Consider the following 16,639-nt stretch of genomic DNA (forward strand, 5'->3'; position numbering starts at 1 on the left):
CATTGGTCTAATTTTGGTTTTTTAGAATTCACTATGCAGTTACTCAACATGGTTTTGATCTTCACAGAACCTATAGCTTCATGAGTGCATTCTCTTTTTTTCTTCTTACTGTTGAAACTGGCAAAGTCAACAGATAATTGTGCACAGAAACATATTTTCTTGGCATTGGCTTTTTACAAACCTATTGGCTAACTGTATGTTTTTTCCTATGAGGTATCCATAGGATTTACAAAACATATTTAGAAAAATTATCAGCTCTGGCTGCGTACTTTCAGAATACTCAAAGAACTATTCAGACAAACAGAATCCTTATGAGTTTTTCATCTGCTTACTGATTTACATATATTGATTGACAGTCTCTCTGTTCTGGTTTGGTGACAGAGGAAAGGTGAGAAATGTGTTTTTTTTCCTTTAATTTTAGGTGGTTTTTTCCATTTTGAGATTGAGAGATTTTTTACATCATTGCAATTTATTGATAGTAGAGTGTGACATTACTTATTGCTAGGCAATAAATTAAGAGTTAAGTCAGGATACTGTGGAAGTTTTCTGAAGAGTGTATTATCTTATATCATGTTCAGTTCCTGTACTGTTGTCTTGTCTATGTTACACTAAAGATATCTTTTAAAATTTTACTCTTCAAAAAGTAATGGAGAATTTGCTCTAGTGTATATAATATGCTAAGTAAGTTTCTTATTTTGAATGACTTTCTCATTCCTATAGCAGTGTTAAAAATTAATTGCTATATGTGAAAGATTAAAATAAATATTTGGGAGCATTTGGTATTTATGTTCACATATTGCACAGAGGAGCAATTATTGAAATCACTAGTTTTTCAAAATACTCTTTTTTTTCTGTTTATACTTTTTTGTGTTTATTTTTTGAGATATTAGGATTTCATCATTCTAAAGAAGACATATCTAAAGATTTTAATATATGTCATCTGATATCTGATTTGTGCCAATATCAGCCGTGATTAGTTTGATAATCTCTAATAGCCTCTTTAATCCTCTCTAAGTCTGTTCATTATTGCAAACTCCAGTGTCTGACATCAATGTTTTTATTATGCCAGTTACAATCTGGCTTAATTTTGGGAATTATTTTTTTCTGAATGCCTTCTCTACCTGTGCATCTTTGCAGTTTCTTTTTGTGTCAGCACTGTCTAATCCTATGCATCTTTTGCTGAGATTTTTGAAGTAACCATATGATTAGTTTCTTTCTTGTGTTATTACTAGCTGAAAGTATTCTTTGCTGATAAATATAAAGCAAAAGGTGACTGATTACATAAACCGGAAACTTTAGAGCCTCATTTTTTATCAGGAAAAAAGGAAATAATTCATAGCCAGTAATTCGCTGAATGAGTTAAAATGAATTTACCTTCTAATATTCAAAAAATTTTTATGAGACTATCTAAATTCCCTCAATCTTATTATACTGATTTGTTGTGTCAATATTTTCAGCAATTTGGCAATGAATTTTTAATGCAAATATTTGGTTTATAATAATACACAGTTTCAATAAGGTGAACCTTCTAAGTAGTCTCTTCAATCCATCTAAGTCATCTGTTGGAAGACCATCTTCTCTTTTGAAAAAAAAAGACAATTCAGGGTAGAAATACTATACTCAAGACTTCAAAGAGTACCTTAAGACTATGGCTGTTTCATACTGGAAAATAAAATGTGAGATTGCAAGTACTTGGGCATATAAAATTCAAAATGCCATATATGATCAACTGGATATTTTCACTGTTTACAATAATCACACCAAGAGTGCTCTTGTTAGTCAGATGGGTAGGAAATAATTTTTCATTGGACTAGAGCTCTTTTTCACAGAAAGAAGGTGTCCCAGAAATGTAAATGTTGTTCGTACACCTTCTTATTAGAAACCATTTCCATGCAAGTTTCTAGAGAATATGAAAAAAAGGATAGAAAAATTGAGCTACATGTTTATAATCAGTAAAATTAAAAAGCAGCAGCAGGAGCTGGGGTTGTTTAGACTGGAGAAAAGGAGACTTAAGGAAGACCTTATTGCTCTCTACAACAACCTGAAAGGAGGTGGTAGTGAGGTGGAGGTCTTTTCTCCCAAGTAATAAGCGGTAGGACAAGAGGAAACAGCCTCAAGTTGTGCCATATAAAACTACATCAGATGCTAGGGAAAAAAGCATCCCAATTCCATGTAGTCCTATGGATAGGACATGCTCCGTTTTCTGCCAGAATGAGACCATTTATTGTGTAAGGAGCCTGTACACAGTAAATTGGAGATGTCAGTCTGAACTGAGTATAAATGTGTATGTTACAATGCAAGAAAATGGGGTGAATTTGACATAATTTGACTGAGAAACGGTATAACATCTAAATGAACAACTTATATTCTGCACATTGTGCATGACTTTCAGTTTCTCCGAAGTAAAAAAGATCCTTATTAATTTTTGAGAATCTTCAAATATCCAAGAAATGAAAATTGTCATTAAGTTTTATATGTTCACTGTGTAGGTAGTTAAGGCTACTTTGCTAGTAAATTACATGAAGGTAACCTGTTTCTGTCCTTTGACTTTCACCCATAAGTATCTTCATGCTTCCTGGTAGACTCAAAACTGGGGGAGGTTAGATTCTGCTCCTGTCATCACTTTAGCAGATCTGCTCCTGAGATGATGAAGAGTAGAAGAAGAGGAAATAATCATGATGAGGAAAAGAAAATACATAGTTGGTAATATTTGCTGGAGGATAAGGAGAAAAGCTCTACATCCACTGTGGAGATGCTTGGAGTGCAAAGAGTGAAAAGATCTCTAAAACTTTTCAAAAACCATGTATTGACTGGCTAGATAGAATATGTCTTCCTGTGCAAAAATACCTCCCTGAGAAGAATACTATGAACCATAGAAAAACTTAGGTCAATCTTCTGTGTTACTTCAAGTCTAGATGGAATAAAAGTTGTGTGCAATAATGAAAAAATGATGCCTAGCTGAATCTATAATCACATAAATATATAAAACAGGAAAGCTAGCAAATTGTGATATTTTAAGGTCTAATTATCTTACATGGAAAAAAACTGAGGAAATTACAACTGAAGCAGTTGGACTGCCTGTGTCAGAGAATTATGACAATTCTAAAAAGAATCTGGGTATCAGACTTCTTTTCAAAATGGCATAAAAAGCCCCCAAAACACTGTCAGTACTCTCTTCTGAAACCAGCCAGCTTACTGAAAAGTGAGAGATTTGTAATATTCTAAGACATTTTTAGTAACATGACAGAAATAATGGATCACAAAAAACAATAATAAGAGTAAAGAAAGGAGGGGAGACTTAAACATTCAATAAGAAGAGTTAATTTAACTGTACTTCACTATACACCTGAGATGATGTCCAAACAGTTATTATCAACTCCTTCCCGAATAATCTTTTAAAGAATGATGGTAGAATTCACAGTACATTACTTCCAGATAGCTCTGAAGAAAATTTAGCAATTTCAGAGGAAAAAAAAACCAAACCAGAACAAGGAGCCTTCAGGAAAGGTCTTAAGGCAAAGGGTGATTAAATCGACTTAAGTCATAGCACACATAAATGGAGCAATTCTTAAAGAAAAGCATAGGCCTTCATACTGGATAGACTTTAAATTCATCATTGAAGATTAACAAATATCAACATGTGATTGCCAAACTAACAAGTATGAAGAAGACACTTCACAGTAAGAATTCTTTTTGAAGTTAGTAAGAGGGTTCCCCATATATTCCAGACCTTAAAGAGACTGCAGAGTTCTCATTGCCCTGAATATGGGACAGATTAATTTAGCCCACAGTAACAATGCTGTCTGGATTAAAGATGCTGCCTAAGAGCTCCAGTATTGGGAATAGCTATATTCAATAAATACAAATGGTAATAGGAACCCAGAAAGTAAAAAGTTTTTTGTTTAAATATTTCATATGTTCTAGTCCAGATGAATATACTTCTGTGCAGATTTAGTGGACTTCAATAACAGACAGTATATCTTCTAGCTGTGCTGAAATTATTAACATCAACATAATAAAATTTTATCACCACATTTTCGGACATGAAAAATTATATTTCAAAGAAAAAGTATGCAAACAGTCTAGGTAGTTATGGAGATTGAAAAAAAATATTTGGAGAATATCAGTTACCACAGAAAGTGATTAATCCTGTATTTTCAAATATGAAAAGCATTTCAAGTAACAAAATTGTGAAAGTAATAGGATTATGACCTATGTAAGGTACATCTGTCCCTCTACAATTACAACCTAGCTGCTGTCAGTATCTGTGAAGACATACTCTGTGAGAGATCCTTTTCACTTGCATCCTATGATTTTGACTTCTGATAGGAGACAAACTTGACTTTTTCACCAAGGAAAATTTTAGCTCTCCTTGGGAGATTTTGTTTACTGCTACGCAAAGCAGACAGAGATTGTTAAAACCTTTCCAGCTGCATGCAAGTTGAACTAAATAACTATTTGTTTCCTTCTAGTGTTCCTCTTGTGAGGGAATGATTTGAGTTTGACATCAAATAAATCCATTGATCACTTGTCCCTTAAAAGAGGACAGATATCTTAGCAGGCTAATAAATACCTTTATTAACCAATATTAACATCAAGAGAAAGTAAAAAAACCCCTTCCATACAGTGGAATACCTACTGCATCATGTCCTAAATTCTGATCTACTTGCAGTGTGTAGATTTGGCATTCAAAAATACATATGCAGCCATAAAGCATACTGTGGTTGCTTCTACATCAGGGAGCACTGCAGGCCAATAGGAGAGGATCACCAAAGGAAAAAAGCTCATGCTGAGGATATGATGTTTTACACATTTCAGGGATTCAGTTTTCCTTATTCAGACTGACTGTTGTCTGAAAGGAGACCAGTTTATTCACTTAGAAACTGCTTCATGATAGGAACTGTATTTGGATGTCACTTCAGAAGCTTACTTGTGATCCCAACTGAAAAATGAATACAAATGAACTCACGGTGAATTTATATTTTCTTAAACATTAAACTACAGATGTAAAGATTTCCACAATGAGGAAAAATTTAGAAGGCTTCCAGATTTAGTGCAACTGAGGCACTGGAAAGCTCTGTGGAACTAACAAAGCAAGACTGTATTCATCTGGACTGGAAGAAGGAAAGAAATATATTAGCAGAGAAATATATTAGCAGTTGTCACTTTTCTCCCTTTGCATCAAAGGAAATTGCTCAGCAAGCATCAGGAGAGAAATCTAAATTATATGAAATAGTTACACTATATTCCAGCAGAGAATAAGAGATGAAGGACCTTCCAAGAACAAAGTGCTGTAGAGCAGTTTGTAACATAGTCACATCTGTCTTATCAAAATAGCTTATCTTTTCCTCAATCAAAAATAACATTTCTGAGGTGATGAAATAGAGTAATTCTGCATGCAGCTTATGACTTACTTTCAGTAGTGTCTCAAGGCAATAACAAGATACAGTATCTTTGTACAAAATCACGTGTCTGATTTTTCTTTCAAGTTCTAGTGCTTTAGAAGCATTTGTAATGTTTGCTGACCTATCAGTAGTTTAATTTGGGGGGTCTAAAAATTGATTTCTCTAATTCTGACTGTTGAAGCTATGAGATGGGCTTTGATCTGTTGTCCAGATTTGGGCAGTAGCTCCAGAAGCAGCTTTTAAGCATTAGATGTGGCACCATTTAAAGCATATCAAGAGTGGCACATGTGAAGAACTATCTCCCTGTTTCCTTTTGAACATAAAAAGCTTTTGTCTGATACATGTTGATGGATCTTGTTCTTTTGATATTGAATGCTTGTAATACTGATACTAAATAAAAGGAATTAATGTGGAACTCAGGAGTACCTATTGGGACATCTTACTGTGCCTCTCCTGTCATTTGAAGTTTCTCACTCAATTTTCGGTATGTCTGCATAGCAAAAACATGATTGTAGAATGTATTAATCACCTATGTTAGTTTAATCAAATTAGGATCAGTCAGTTAAGCAGTACAGTTTTTGTTGCTTATTGCCAGTCAGAGTAGACACTCTTGGGGATGCCTGGTTCAGATTCTGCCAAGATTTGTGTTTCCAGTTCTTTACTACTACCATGAAAATCTGTGGATGTATCATCAAATACTATTATCATGGTACTGTTCTGTTTAGTTGTTAGGTAACTGCCAAAATCTTGATTTTTTTTGTGCATGATTGATTGTCTTGATGATGGGCTTGTCTGTGTTACAAGTATAGAAACATGTAAGGTCCTTATGTGTGTGCTAACTCCAGAACCACAAACTGTGGATCACAGCTTTTGCACCTAGACTTGCTCTCCGGGCATGAGTTCTAACAAGGCAGTGTTGTGCTGATGCCTGTTCCCCCAGAGTAAGAGCTCTATCACACTCTGTGGATAAGGACCTTGTGGTTGATGGTTCTAGTAAAGCTTTGTGTGTCAACACGTGCTAGATGTATTATTTGGCCGTTATTCCTGCTATCTTCAGTATTTCTTCATTGCAGAGTGTAATTTATTTGACTTATTTAATAAATCTTGCATTTTGCTTGAGGTTTACATTAGGATTTGGCAGCAGCTTCTGGTTCCTGTACCCAAGGAAATGAATGGTTATCTTTCCTATGGGGAAATAAGTGGATTGCCAGTTGGACTATGCTGCATTAACCAAGTTTAACAAGAGAAGGATGAGACCAAGACCATGTCAGTGGTTACACAAATAGTTCCTTGATGCCGTAACCTTTACGTTGCCCTGAGAAAGCAGCACACATTAGTAGACTCCATTCTGTGGATACAGTGCAGTTTTATACACATACATTTTTCAGTTTGAATACAAAGAATGAGAATTCATGATTTTATTTCTGAAAATTTCATTCTTCAAGGTGATAATATAGCATTATATTTTCAAGGAAGACTGCATTTTTTAGGTAAGACAGTTGAGTGGTCATGTAATGCCTGATCCCTATAGCTTCACAAATAAATTTAATGAAATATTTTTTGTGAGGAAAAAATGTAAAAGGCTCAGGTTGGTTTCCAGTCTTCCTGTACAGATCTTGGGAAACAAAAAAATGGAAATTATTTCTTTCCTCCCAGTTGTCACCTAAATGCATTAACCTGGGTTAATCAATTAAAGATGTGTCTTTAACCGTTAAATTTGATTACAATGTCACTTGTCTTTTTTTTTATATTAATTTTTGTTATATAACAACGATCCAATTTCTGTCTGGCTTAAACTGCTTTAAGTTAGTGTTAGTTTTCACGAAGATCACCAGTTGTCTTATGCAGGCAAGTGTTTAGGTCCCTGAGTATGCATAGAGTTTGGCATTCAGTTAGAGTATGTAGAAAATTCAGTCTTCAAACAATAACTGTTTAAACCCGGCTTCAAATAATTTTTTTTAGTTAGTTTCCTAATGTGCCATCACTGAAAAATCTAAGAATGCAACCTCATACAATGATTTTAAATGCCTGTGAGTCAATGAAAGAAATATGGTCTTTCTCTGGTTTTTTTGCTTAATGGCTTGTATCTTTTATCTTGTCACATAGTTCAATGGCATAGAATTACAATAAATTATTTTTGCAATTATCAAACTCTTCAACTTCTTTTTGGCATTTAACAAACCTCAGAAGTTGTTTATTGCTTCATATACTTTGCCATCATGAATATTAGCCTTTAATTAACTGGAACACTAATTTTAATCTTTCTAGTTATTTTGCAACAAAATATTTTTGTTAGGTTGAAGAAGATAGTATTTTTTACTGTTTTTCCAATAAATTGAATACTTTCAGAATGACCTTTTTGTCAGTAATTACAATAATATGAAATGTAAGAAGACAAAGCTCATTATCACATAGGAAAGCATTGTGTGATTACTTTTTGTGTATTTCACTTGTCAACATAAAATCACAGAGGAGCCTCAGCTGAGAGAAACTTATAGAGATCATCTAGTTCAGGTCTCCGTTGACAGCTGGGTCATTAATTTGTCTTTTTCAGATCCTTGCCAGGCCAAATCAAATATTTTCAAGGAGATTCCACCACTTCTCTGAGCAACCTATTCCAGTGTTTTCTTTTTGTCTGACGGTTCTTCTGTTGTATCCAGACACAATTTCTCTTGAAGTAATTTGCACTCATTGCCTCTTGCTCTGTGCATCCTTCTGAAGACAATATACATCCATCTTCTCTATATCTTCTGGGTATTAGAAGACTGTGGTTAGATCCTCCCCTAAGCCTAGACTAAACACATCCAATTTCTCGAACCTTCTGTCAAGGTCTCCAGACTCCTAATGTTCTTCACGGTCCTCTGCTAGACATAGACTGGTAGGACTAGAACTGGACACAATATTCCAGATGTGCCCTTATTGATACAATCCAGGGCTCATTCTGCATTCATTGCTGCAAAGACTGCTAGCTCAAGTTCAGTGCTTGCCATGAGAATCCCCAGGTCCCTTTCAGCAAAGCTACAGCCCAGCTATTCAGATCCCACCCAGCTTGTACTGCTGTTTGGAATTTTTCGATCTCATGTGCAAGACATTACATTTATGCAAATCTTGTTGGACTGGTCTTCTAATTTGTGAAGGCCTGTCTGCATGATGGCTGTTTCTTCTCCTTTCAGTTTGGTATGATCCACAAATTTTCAAAGCAAGCATTCAGTTCTTTCATCCACATCCGTTATAGAGATGTTGAACAGTATCAAACCCAATACCAGCCTCTAGGAACTCCCTTTGCAACTGCTCCCTAGTGAGCCAGTGAAATCATACATAGTCTTGCCCTGTAACATTTCTTTAAGATTTTGAATAGTACATTTTATGGAAGCAGCTTGGTAAATAAGATTGCTTCATCTCTCACCAGATCAGTAGGTATTATCCCTCTGGCTTCTACATTTGGAAATTAGGGACTAGTTTTGTCTTCAGAAACTGTCACATTACTGCTAGGAAAGTCCTACTGAGTTGTACATGGAGAATTAATAAATCTCCATGAAGAAAAGATCTTTTAAGAACCATCATTCAGCTGTTAGGAGAGACTGTTCAACAGTTTTCTACTGTGAGAAATATATCTTCTGTAAGAAAAGCAAAAAAGAAGTAAATTTGACTTTGTTTTCTGGAGAACTTGACTGGCCTAGCGCTTTTGAGACAGCTTCTCACTCTGGATACTCTATTCCAGAATTTAACTGCTACGTTTTTTATTACTTTCTAATAGCAATTAATCTGAATTCAAGACTGGCAGTCCTGTATTGTGATAGGCTGCAAAGAGAAAACAAAAAGAAGTCTGGTCTCAAAATGGGCTACTTAAAATCTAAGTACAGGAAAATAAATACATAAACCAAAATACATCAGGATCAGGAATTAAAAAAAAAAAAAAAAAGAGAGAGAGAAAATTGTACACATAAACTTTTCCTCAGACAGACTATGCATTAGAGAACAGTGCTCAGAGTACCAAATATGATAGTGGTGGTCTCCTTAGTAATCAAGATAGAACAGAAAAGAAACTGTTTGCAAAAGGTAAACAGTACTAGCTTAATGCAGTCACTCTAGTGAATGTCTCAGATGCCAGTAAAAGGAACAAGTTGTCTCCATGGAATAAACTTAAAGCAGAGCAACAGTACTCTTCAGTCATGCAAGATACCATATCTTCAATGCAGGGACAGTGCCACTGTCTTCCTGATCACTGATATTTCTTTCTTCTAGACAGATGTTAGTCTCATTCCTGTGTAGATAATTTCATTCCTTTGAAGTCAGTTGCTCTTCCTGGTATTTAAAGGTCTCTATGCCTATTGCAGACCAATCTGACAAGAAAAGCATCTTAAAGACAAAGGGGAAAACAATATGTCTTTCTTAAGACTATTTTCAAGCATGTGTTATGCTACTATTTCTCTAGCTATACATACTGCTTCAGTAGTCATATAGTATAAGATGTGTTAGATGGGTAAGAAAGTCCATGAAATGGAGACAATAATTATATGTAATATTGAAATTAGGGAAATGATGATAGATAAAAGTTACTAATGGAACTTCTAAGAAGTGGTTTTAAGGCTAACCTTATTTAATATTTTCATTTAAAAAAATCATGATTGTATAATGAAATTTAGAGTTGACATAATGTTTGGAGTTCATATTAAAACAGATGAAGATCATAGTGTCACACAGATAGAAGTGGAAGCCCTTGAGAATTGGTATAATAGAAATGAAATTAAATATATTAGTACAAAGTACAACATAATGCACTTAAAACTAATGACAAGAAATTATGTTATTAGCATAGAGCTCATCAACTGGAAAAGATAGTTCCTGGAGTAGTTAATCAGTGTATATCACGTAACCAATGAGATGCCAGTGTGATGTGGCTATGAGAAACTAAATGTAAGGCTAGTAGATCTACCAGACTGACTGTATCATGTGAAAAGATAATATTATATAAATAGAAGTGGTATTTCTGATCACTGACAATAAGGATTTAGTCAACCTGAATAGATTTATTTTTCATCAGCTTTTCCAGTCATAGCTTGAATGTACAGAAACTTGTAGTATTTCCTACACTGACTTTTGACAAAGAGTTCCAGAAATCCACTGTTTGCTGCATGAATACGTAACTACTTTTGTTTGTTGCAAACTTCTTACTGACTAGATTTTTTTTATATCCCATGCTTTTACTGAAGGAGATGGTGGAAAATCTGTCCTTATTCATTTTCTCTGTAATGTCTTGATTGTATAGTTCTTTATTTTATTCCTCCTTAGTAATCATTTTCCCAGTTTATTCTGTTCTTGTAAAAGCAATTCCATACCCTCAGTCATTATCTTTCTCTGAACCTTTTCTAATTCTACCATATCTTTTTTTGAGATTTTTTTTTTTTTGAGAATTGTAGGCATACTACCTAAGATGGGGTTTCTAACCATCTTGTAAGGACAATGCACAATGGGTTTGATAACCAAGGTACTTTTAGTCCTTCTAGCATCTTTGTTCCTGAATAAAGAACTGGAAGAAGTTGAAATGACATAAGCATATTTTCTAGAAAAGTCATAAAGTTGCTTTAGGAAAAGGGTCATAGTAAATTTGCTAACATAAGTCGGAAGAATAAAACATTTTGTATCAGATAAGATGCAATTTGGGATTGCATTAACAACCTCTAATTATGAGAGGCTGAAAGAAATAATTCAGATTGTATCTCGTAGTCAAGACAACATATTCTTTATCAATAATGTAAGTTAATATTTAATATAACAGGGACTTCTGTACAGAAAATAAAGTTTTAAAGCCTGTGTGAAGGACCTGTGTATGAAAAATACACAAAAAGAACAGAAGTGCTTTTCTAGTGGCCTCAAATGCTCAGTGACTCATAGACTTCTCTGAAATGAAAAAACAAACAAACAAACAAAAGACCAAAAAACCAAGTGAAAGTACTTAGACTAGTGGCATAGAAAAAATTGTTCCTCTGCAGAAGAATAAGTTTTATTTGCATTGGATAGAAATGCTTTTCTTGGAGTATTACTCTCAACTGCTGCAGGATGCATTTACTAAGCAAAGTTACAGCTGTGCATATCAAATCTATTTGCACTGGACATGATCTATCAGGGACAGCAATATGCAACAATAGGTCACAGTTTAGCAACACTAATGTAAGCTATTTTTAGGAAAATACAGTGTAGTTTTATCACTAGCGGACCCTTCTACTTCAGCTAGTGGAAAATGATGTCAAAATACTTTGGAGGAAAAAAGTGCCAAATCAAATTTAGATCTGTAGTTAGCTGAGTTAAATTACAGAATAGCAGAAATGAAACGAAGGATGTTACATGTTTGCATTCTGTTCACTGGAAAGCTGAATGTCTGTACTGCTAGAAACTAATATAAGGGCCACTGAAGACAGAGAAACAAATAGAACAATACAAAATACTAGATCTTATTTATGATTCTTGAAGCTCTCACCTTTTTTTGAAACTTACACATTCTGTATTATAAAAGGTAGCAAGTTATAAAAGCATTTTTGACAAAAGAGATATGCAGAGAACTGTAGAAAGTCTGTATTCCAGATGTACAGCTATAGAGTTTCTCAGGAAAGAATCAGTTGTCAAGGACATTTGAGATTAGTTTAACTCTTAGACTCTCTTAGACTCTTTTAGCATTTGAGATTAGCTTTGTTAATTTTCTTAGACAATAGATTTCTTATAAGTACTTGAAATTCTGTTATCTTAGTGTCAATTGTTAGTTGCTGTTATTACCATATTTGTCTGAGAAAAAGATTCCAGTGTGAGCGTTTTGGAATTGGACTGTCATTCAACCTATGCAATATGCTAAACCAGCAATAACTCAGATAAGGAACTAAGTGGAGCTAAATCAAATTTCCTCACAGGCAGAGGGGAGAGGTCTGAGAGAAGACCTTCATTCTTTCCAGTGCTTCAGCCATAAATACTGAAGGACTGGGAGTCATATCAAAGCCAAATCCATAGCATTTGGGGAAGGGATTTGCTAAAGGAGATCACCTAATCTCATTACCTAATGACTAGGGAAAGACAATGGAAGGTGTGAACAATAGTATTAGGTGGAAATAAAATCAAATTACTTCTAGAAAGAAGCAAACATAAAAAGGAGAAATACCTAATTTTCCAACAACTTCTACTACAGACTGTCAATACCTTCATGGTGTTTTATCCTGCTTAAAAGTGCTGTGGTAATGGAGAGATCTGCTTCGAAATATAATCAGTTCTTATGGGACAATCTGAAATTGGCAACAAAAAAACCAGTTAACAAAATCTGAAGATCACTAGCAAAATGTACTTTACACATGAAGTGACATGTAAAGAAGAAAGCAAACTATAATTTCGGAGATCAGTGTTATTCTTTCATATCTATTTCTATTTAAGCCATGTAAATTAGGCTTTTTCTAAAAATATATTACCACTAAACTATGGGGTTTTTTCTTGTTTTGTTTGTGGGGTTTTTTTTAAGGTAAGAGGGCCCCCACTTGCAGGATCACAAAAAGAAAGACCAGCAAAGCCCACGGCATTTCGCAAGTTTTATGACAGAGGAGACTTTCCAATTGCCGTTGAACATGATACGATAGCAAACAAAATCGCCTGGAAGGTAAGTCATGGCACAGCTGTGACAGCAGCTGAGCTTATTGAAGTGACATCTCTCATTGTCAAACAAAGTTAGCTTGCAAGTAAATACACTGAAATAATTTCTTAGCAAATGGAAGATGGTGGGAAAGTCATTAGAGAAAGGCCCCTGAGTCAGCTGTCTGCCTTGGCTAACAATTAAATTATATGCTGCAAAAAGGAAGATGACAGAGTTGCTTTGCCTTAGAGAATTGTCTCCTGCCCAATTCATCTCTATTTTTATGAGGACCTGGCAATGCAGCCTGTTTCAGGCAGTCCATCAAATGATGGAAGTGGCTGGATACAGTGAGCAGCAGCCATTTATCTCCCACAAATTTCACCTTCCTGCAGGACACTTCCAAATAGAAGCTTTAATTACCTAAATGGATAGGTCAAGATTGCCTGCTCCCTGAAAATGCAGAGCAGAATACAAACTAAGGCAAATTCTCATTCCTCGGCTGTACTCGGTCTACAGCATATGTCAGACAGCGTAATCGCTGTCATACGTGCCTCTGTTACAGGCTGACCTCCACTGCTGAAACCATTACAGCTCCGACATTTCTCTGACAAAAGGTTAATTGGCTTCAAAATAAATGTATCGCCTAATGACTCCATTCTAATGCAGCTGTGTTTCTCTCTAAAAGGCTTAGCGATGTTATTTGTAAAACTTGCCAATCTTCTAAGTAACTACCGCAGACTTTTAAATTTAATTTAAAAAATGAATGCTGATCTTTAACCTGCTCCTACTATTTAATTATTTTGGTTATCATGAATTACTGTATTTTTTTGTCTTATTTATTGGACTACAATAAGATTTTGCTGGAAGCAGCGATAGTTACAGAAAATGAACACGATATGCATGAACAAAGTATAACAGATTTGTAGAATGTTATAAATTGTTCATTTCAAGAACATGATACCAATTTTAAATGTATAGCTATGTTAGTCAACACTAAAAGAAGGGATTTTGCAATCTTATAATGGATTCTACCTGTAATGAAACCAACAGGATTAGTCCTACAGTGTGGTAAGTGGTACCATATTTGATATTAACTAGATTTTTAAGGTAGCTTTTTCACTTATTGAAGTAGTGAAGAGAGATTTGTGCTACCATTTTGTTGCCTATATAGCAGTGTTGAATCAGCACAAGGAACAATTAATACTTCTTGCACCAATGGGAATCTTTATCCAACAAGACTTTACCTATGATCAAAATGAGATTCCAGTGCAATTGGGCTTTAGGCAACACTAGAAATTCCCTTACTGGACTAAAACTCACAGGCTTACCAGACAGATCTGCACTCTGATCTTTCATCACCAGGTGATCACCCAAAGATGATCTTCAAGCAACTGCAAAAAAATCTGCTCAATTTAGTTTTTATCTTGAGGCTTTATAATTTCTAATTTCTCAAAATCAGACTGAGACGTACAGAAAAATTACCTCATTTTAATGGCATTTTGATGCATGTATTTCCCTCATAAGGACTGGCATTCCACTAGATGATGCTAGTGACTGCTTAGTTGACTTAGGACATGAGGAAATGGAATGAAGCTATATAAGAAGTTCAGATGGTACATTAGGAAAAGGTTTTTCCCTGAGAGGGTGTCACTGGAACAGATTCCCCAGGGAAATGATCACAGGAACAAGCCTATCAGTTTCTGGACAAAGCTCTTAGTCATATTATTTAGGTAGTTCTGTGAGGAGCAAGGAGTTGGATTCGATAATCCTTATGGGTCTCTTCCAGCTTCCTAATTTGTTATCTACAAGCCTTCCAACCATAGATGAGTGTCTAGAGTAAGTGTTATATGCCTTTATCTGACCGTTTGAGTTGTTTGAAAACGTACTACCATAAACAGTCACAACGGCAGTCTCTAGTCAAAGATCCAGTGTGTATTTATTCTTAACAACATTTGCAGTCTTACAGATCTAATGTACACCTACCACAGTAAAACACTGGCATTTACCTAGTGCAATGTAGGACTGAGGTGTCATGCAACAGGGGTTTTTTGCTATTTCCTTTCTTTTGAAACAAATTATTGGACTTCTGCATGAGTTCGAGAAGGCAGCACAGTAGCAGAGTATTCCATTCGTACATTAGCACAGCCAGGTCAAACCTTATTTCCCTTATTCCATGCCACTTGATTTAGTCAAAAGTCAATCCAGACCGAGTTCTGTGGCAGGTACTTAAGAAAACAATACTGAAGTAGTAGAGTTACTTGAGATTTTTGTTTAGTTTGACATGCAACCATCATAGACTGTTGTGCAGTTTAAGTAGAGGAAGCAGGCAAATGAGAGTTTTCTAGTTCAAAGATTACATTAGATAGCTTCTAAAGTCTTATAGGCTACCCAGTGCTGCAAAAGGGTGAGAATGTTGTTCATCACTAGCTAATATTTAAAGGTATAGATAAATTAAGGTTTATATTTTTCACTTGTTATTAGGACATGCATATCCAATAGAAATCTAATGGCTAATTTTGATCAGTTCATCATATTTAATTGTAAATCTAATTAAATAAGTAATTTTTTTGCAAATATATTTTACTCAATACTGCTTAAATTCATGACAGTGAAAAGATATTTTGCTAATGAAATGTGTCTTGGCAAAATGTCCTGTAAAAGGTTGGCTGAACTATACTTATTTGCAGATGAAATAAATGATAACAGTGATATTTTAATCCTGCTATAATTGCACAATATCAATATTTTATTTTGAGAGGGGTTTTTTTCTCTGTTTAGTTCTTATGTATATCATGCTTCATTTCACTCTTGTTATTTTGTCTACCAAGTGGTGCATGAGAGAAAATGCAAGAGAGTCTCAGAAACCTGATTTTTTCTGATAAAAGAAAATACTACAGGATTTTGTTCTTTCCTGCAAAATACACTGCTGTTTTTTATTTGCTTCTTTGTTTTTTATAATTACTGAAGCAAAACATAACTATCAGATATTAAAGGTTTTTTTTGAAAACACTTTGAATTCTTGTTCATTTTATTGTAATTCTGCAGACAGAATACAGTCAGTTTTAAGCTACAGCAGGAGAATCTAAAATGGTTTAATATCCATGAATTGTGTTAATATGTACCAAAAAATATGCACAAATGATCCTTGATATTGTGACAGTTCTGCATACCCCTAATTTTAAATTAAACCCATGATTACTTTCCTGTAAGAGCTGACTACATATAACTATGGTTGTAGACCTAAATAAAATATAAACTTAAATTTCAGGAACAACACAGAACTATTTCTGAATAATTGCATGTGTTGAATATTTAATTATGAAATAATAGTACTTTTTTGTTGTTTAGCTTAGTTATTTCCAAAATAATTTCTAGATTTATAAAGAGACATTTTTACTCCAATTTAATCCTAAGCATAGACAAGATTAAACTGTGCAGATAAACTATGGTGTTTACCTGGGTGCTTTTTCTCAAAAAAAAAAAGAGACCAAAGCAAATTGGATGTCACCATTATAGCAAGATGTGTGCTCTGTGTTAAGTCTCTTTTTTAAGTCTAGACAGATATCTCTTAGAATATTTCTGTAATTCTGATTGGTAAGTTTTACTGTTGTTAAAAGTTCAAATACAC

At 34.6% G+C, this 16,639-nt stretch overlaps 1 protein-coding gene across 1 annotated transcript in view; it reads left to right on the forward strand.

The window, feature by feature from the left end:
* The window catches only part of PACRG (parkin coregulated), a 225,944-nt gene that overhangs the window by 35,518 nt on the left and 173,787 nt on the right, over positions 1-16,639 (forward strand). The window contains exon 2 of the mRNA XM_018077466.1: positions 12,904-13,038. Coding sequence (XP_017932955.1) covers positions 12,904-13,038 — 135 coding nt within the window. The remainder of the gene's footprint in view (positions 1-12,903; positions 13,039-16,639) is intronic.

The sequence above is a fragment of the Manacus vitellinus genome, unplaced genomic scaffold, assembly GCF_001715985.3.
Source record: "Manacus vitellinus isolate BGI_N305 unplaced genomic scaffold, ASM171598v3 scaffold_37_pilon, whole genome shotgun sequence".
In the NCBI taxonomy this organism is placed as follows: Eukaryota; Metazoa; Chordata; class Aves; order Passeriformes; family Pipridae; genus Manacus; species Manacus vitellinus.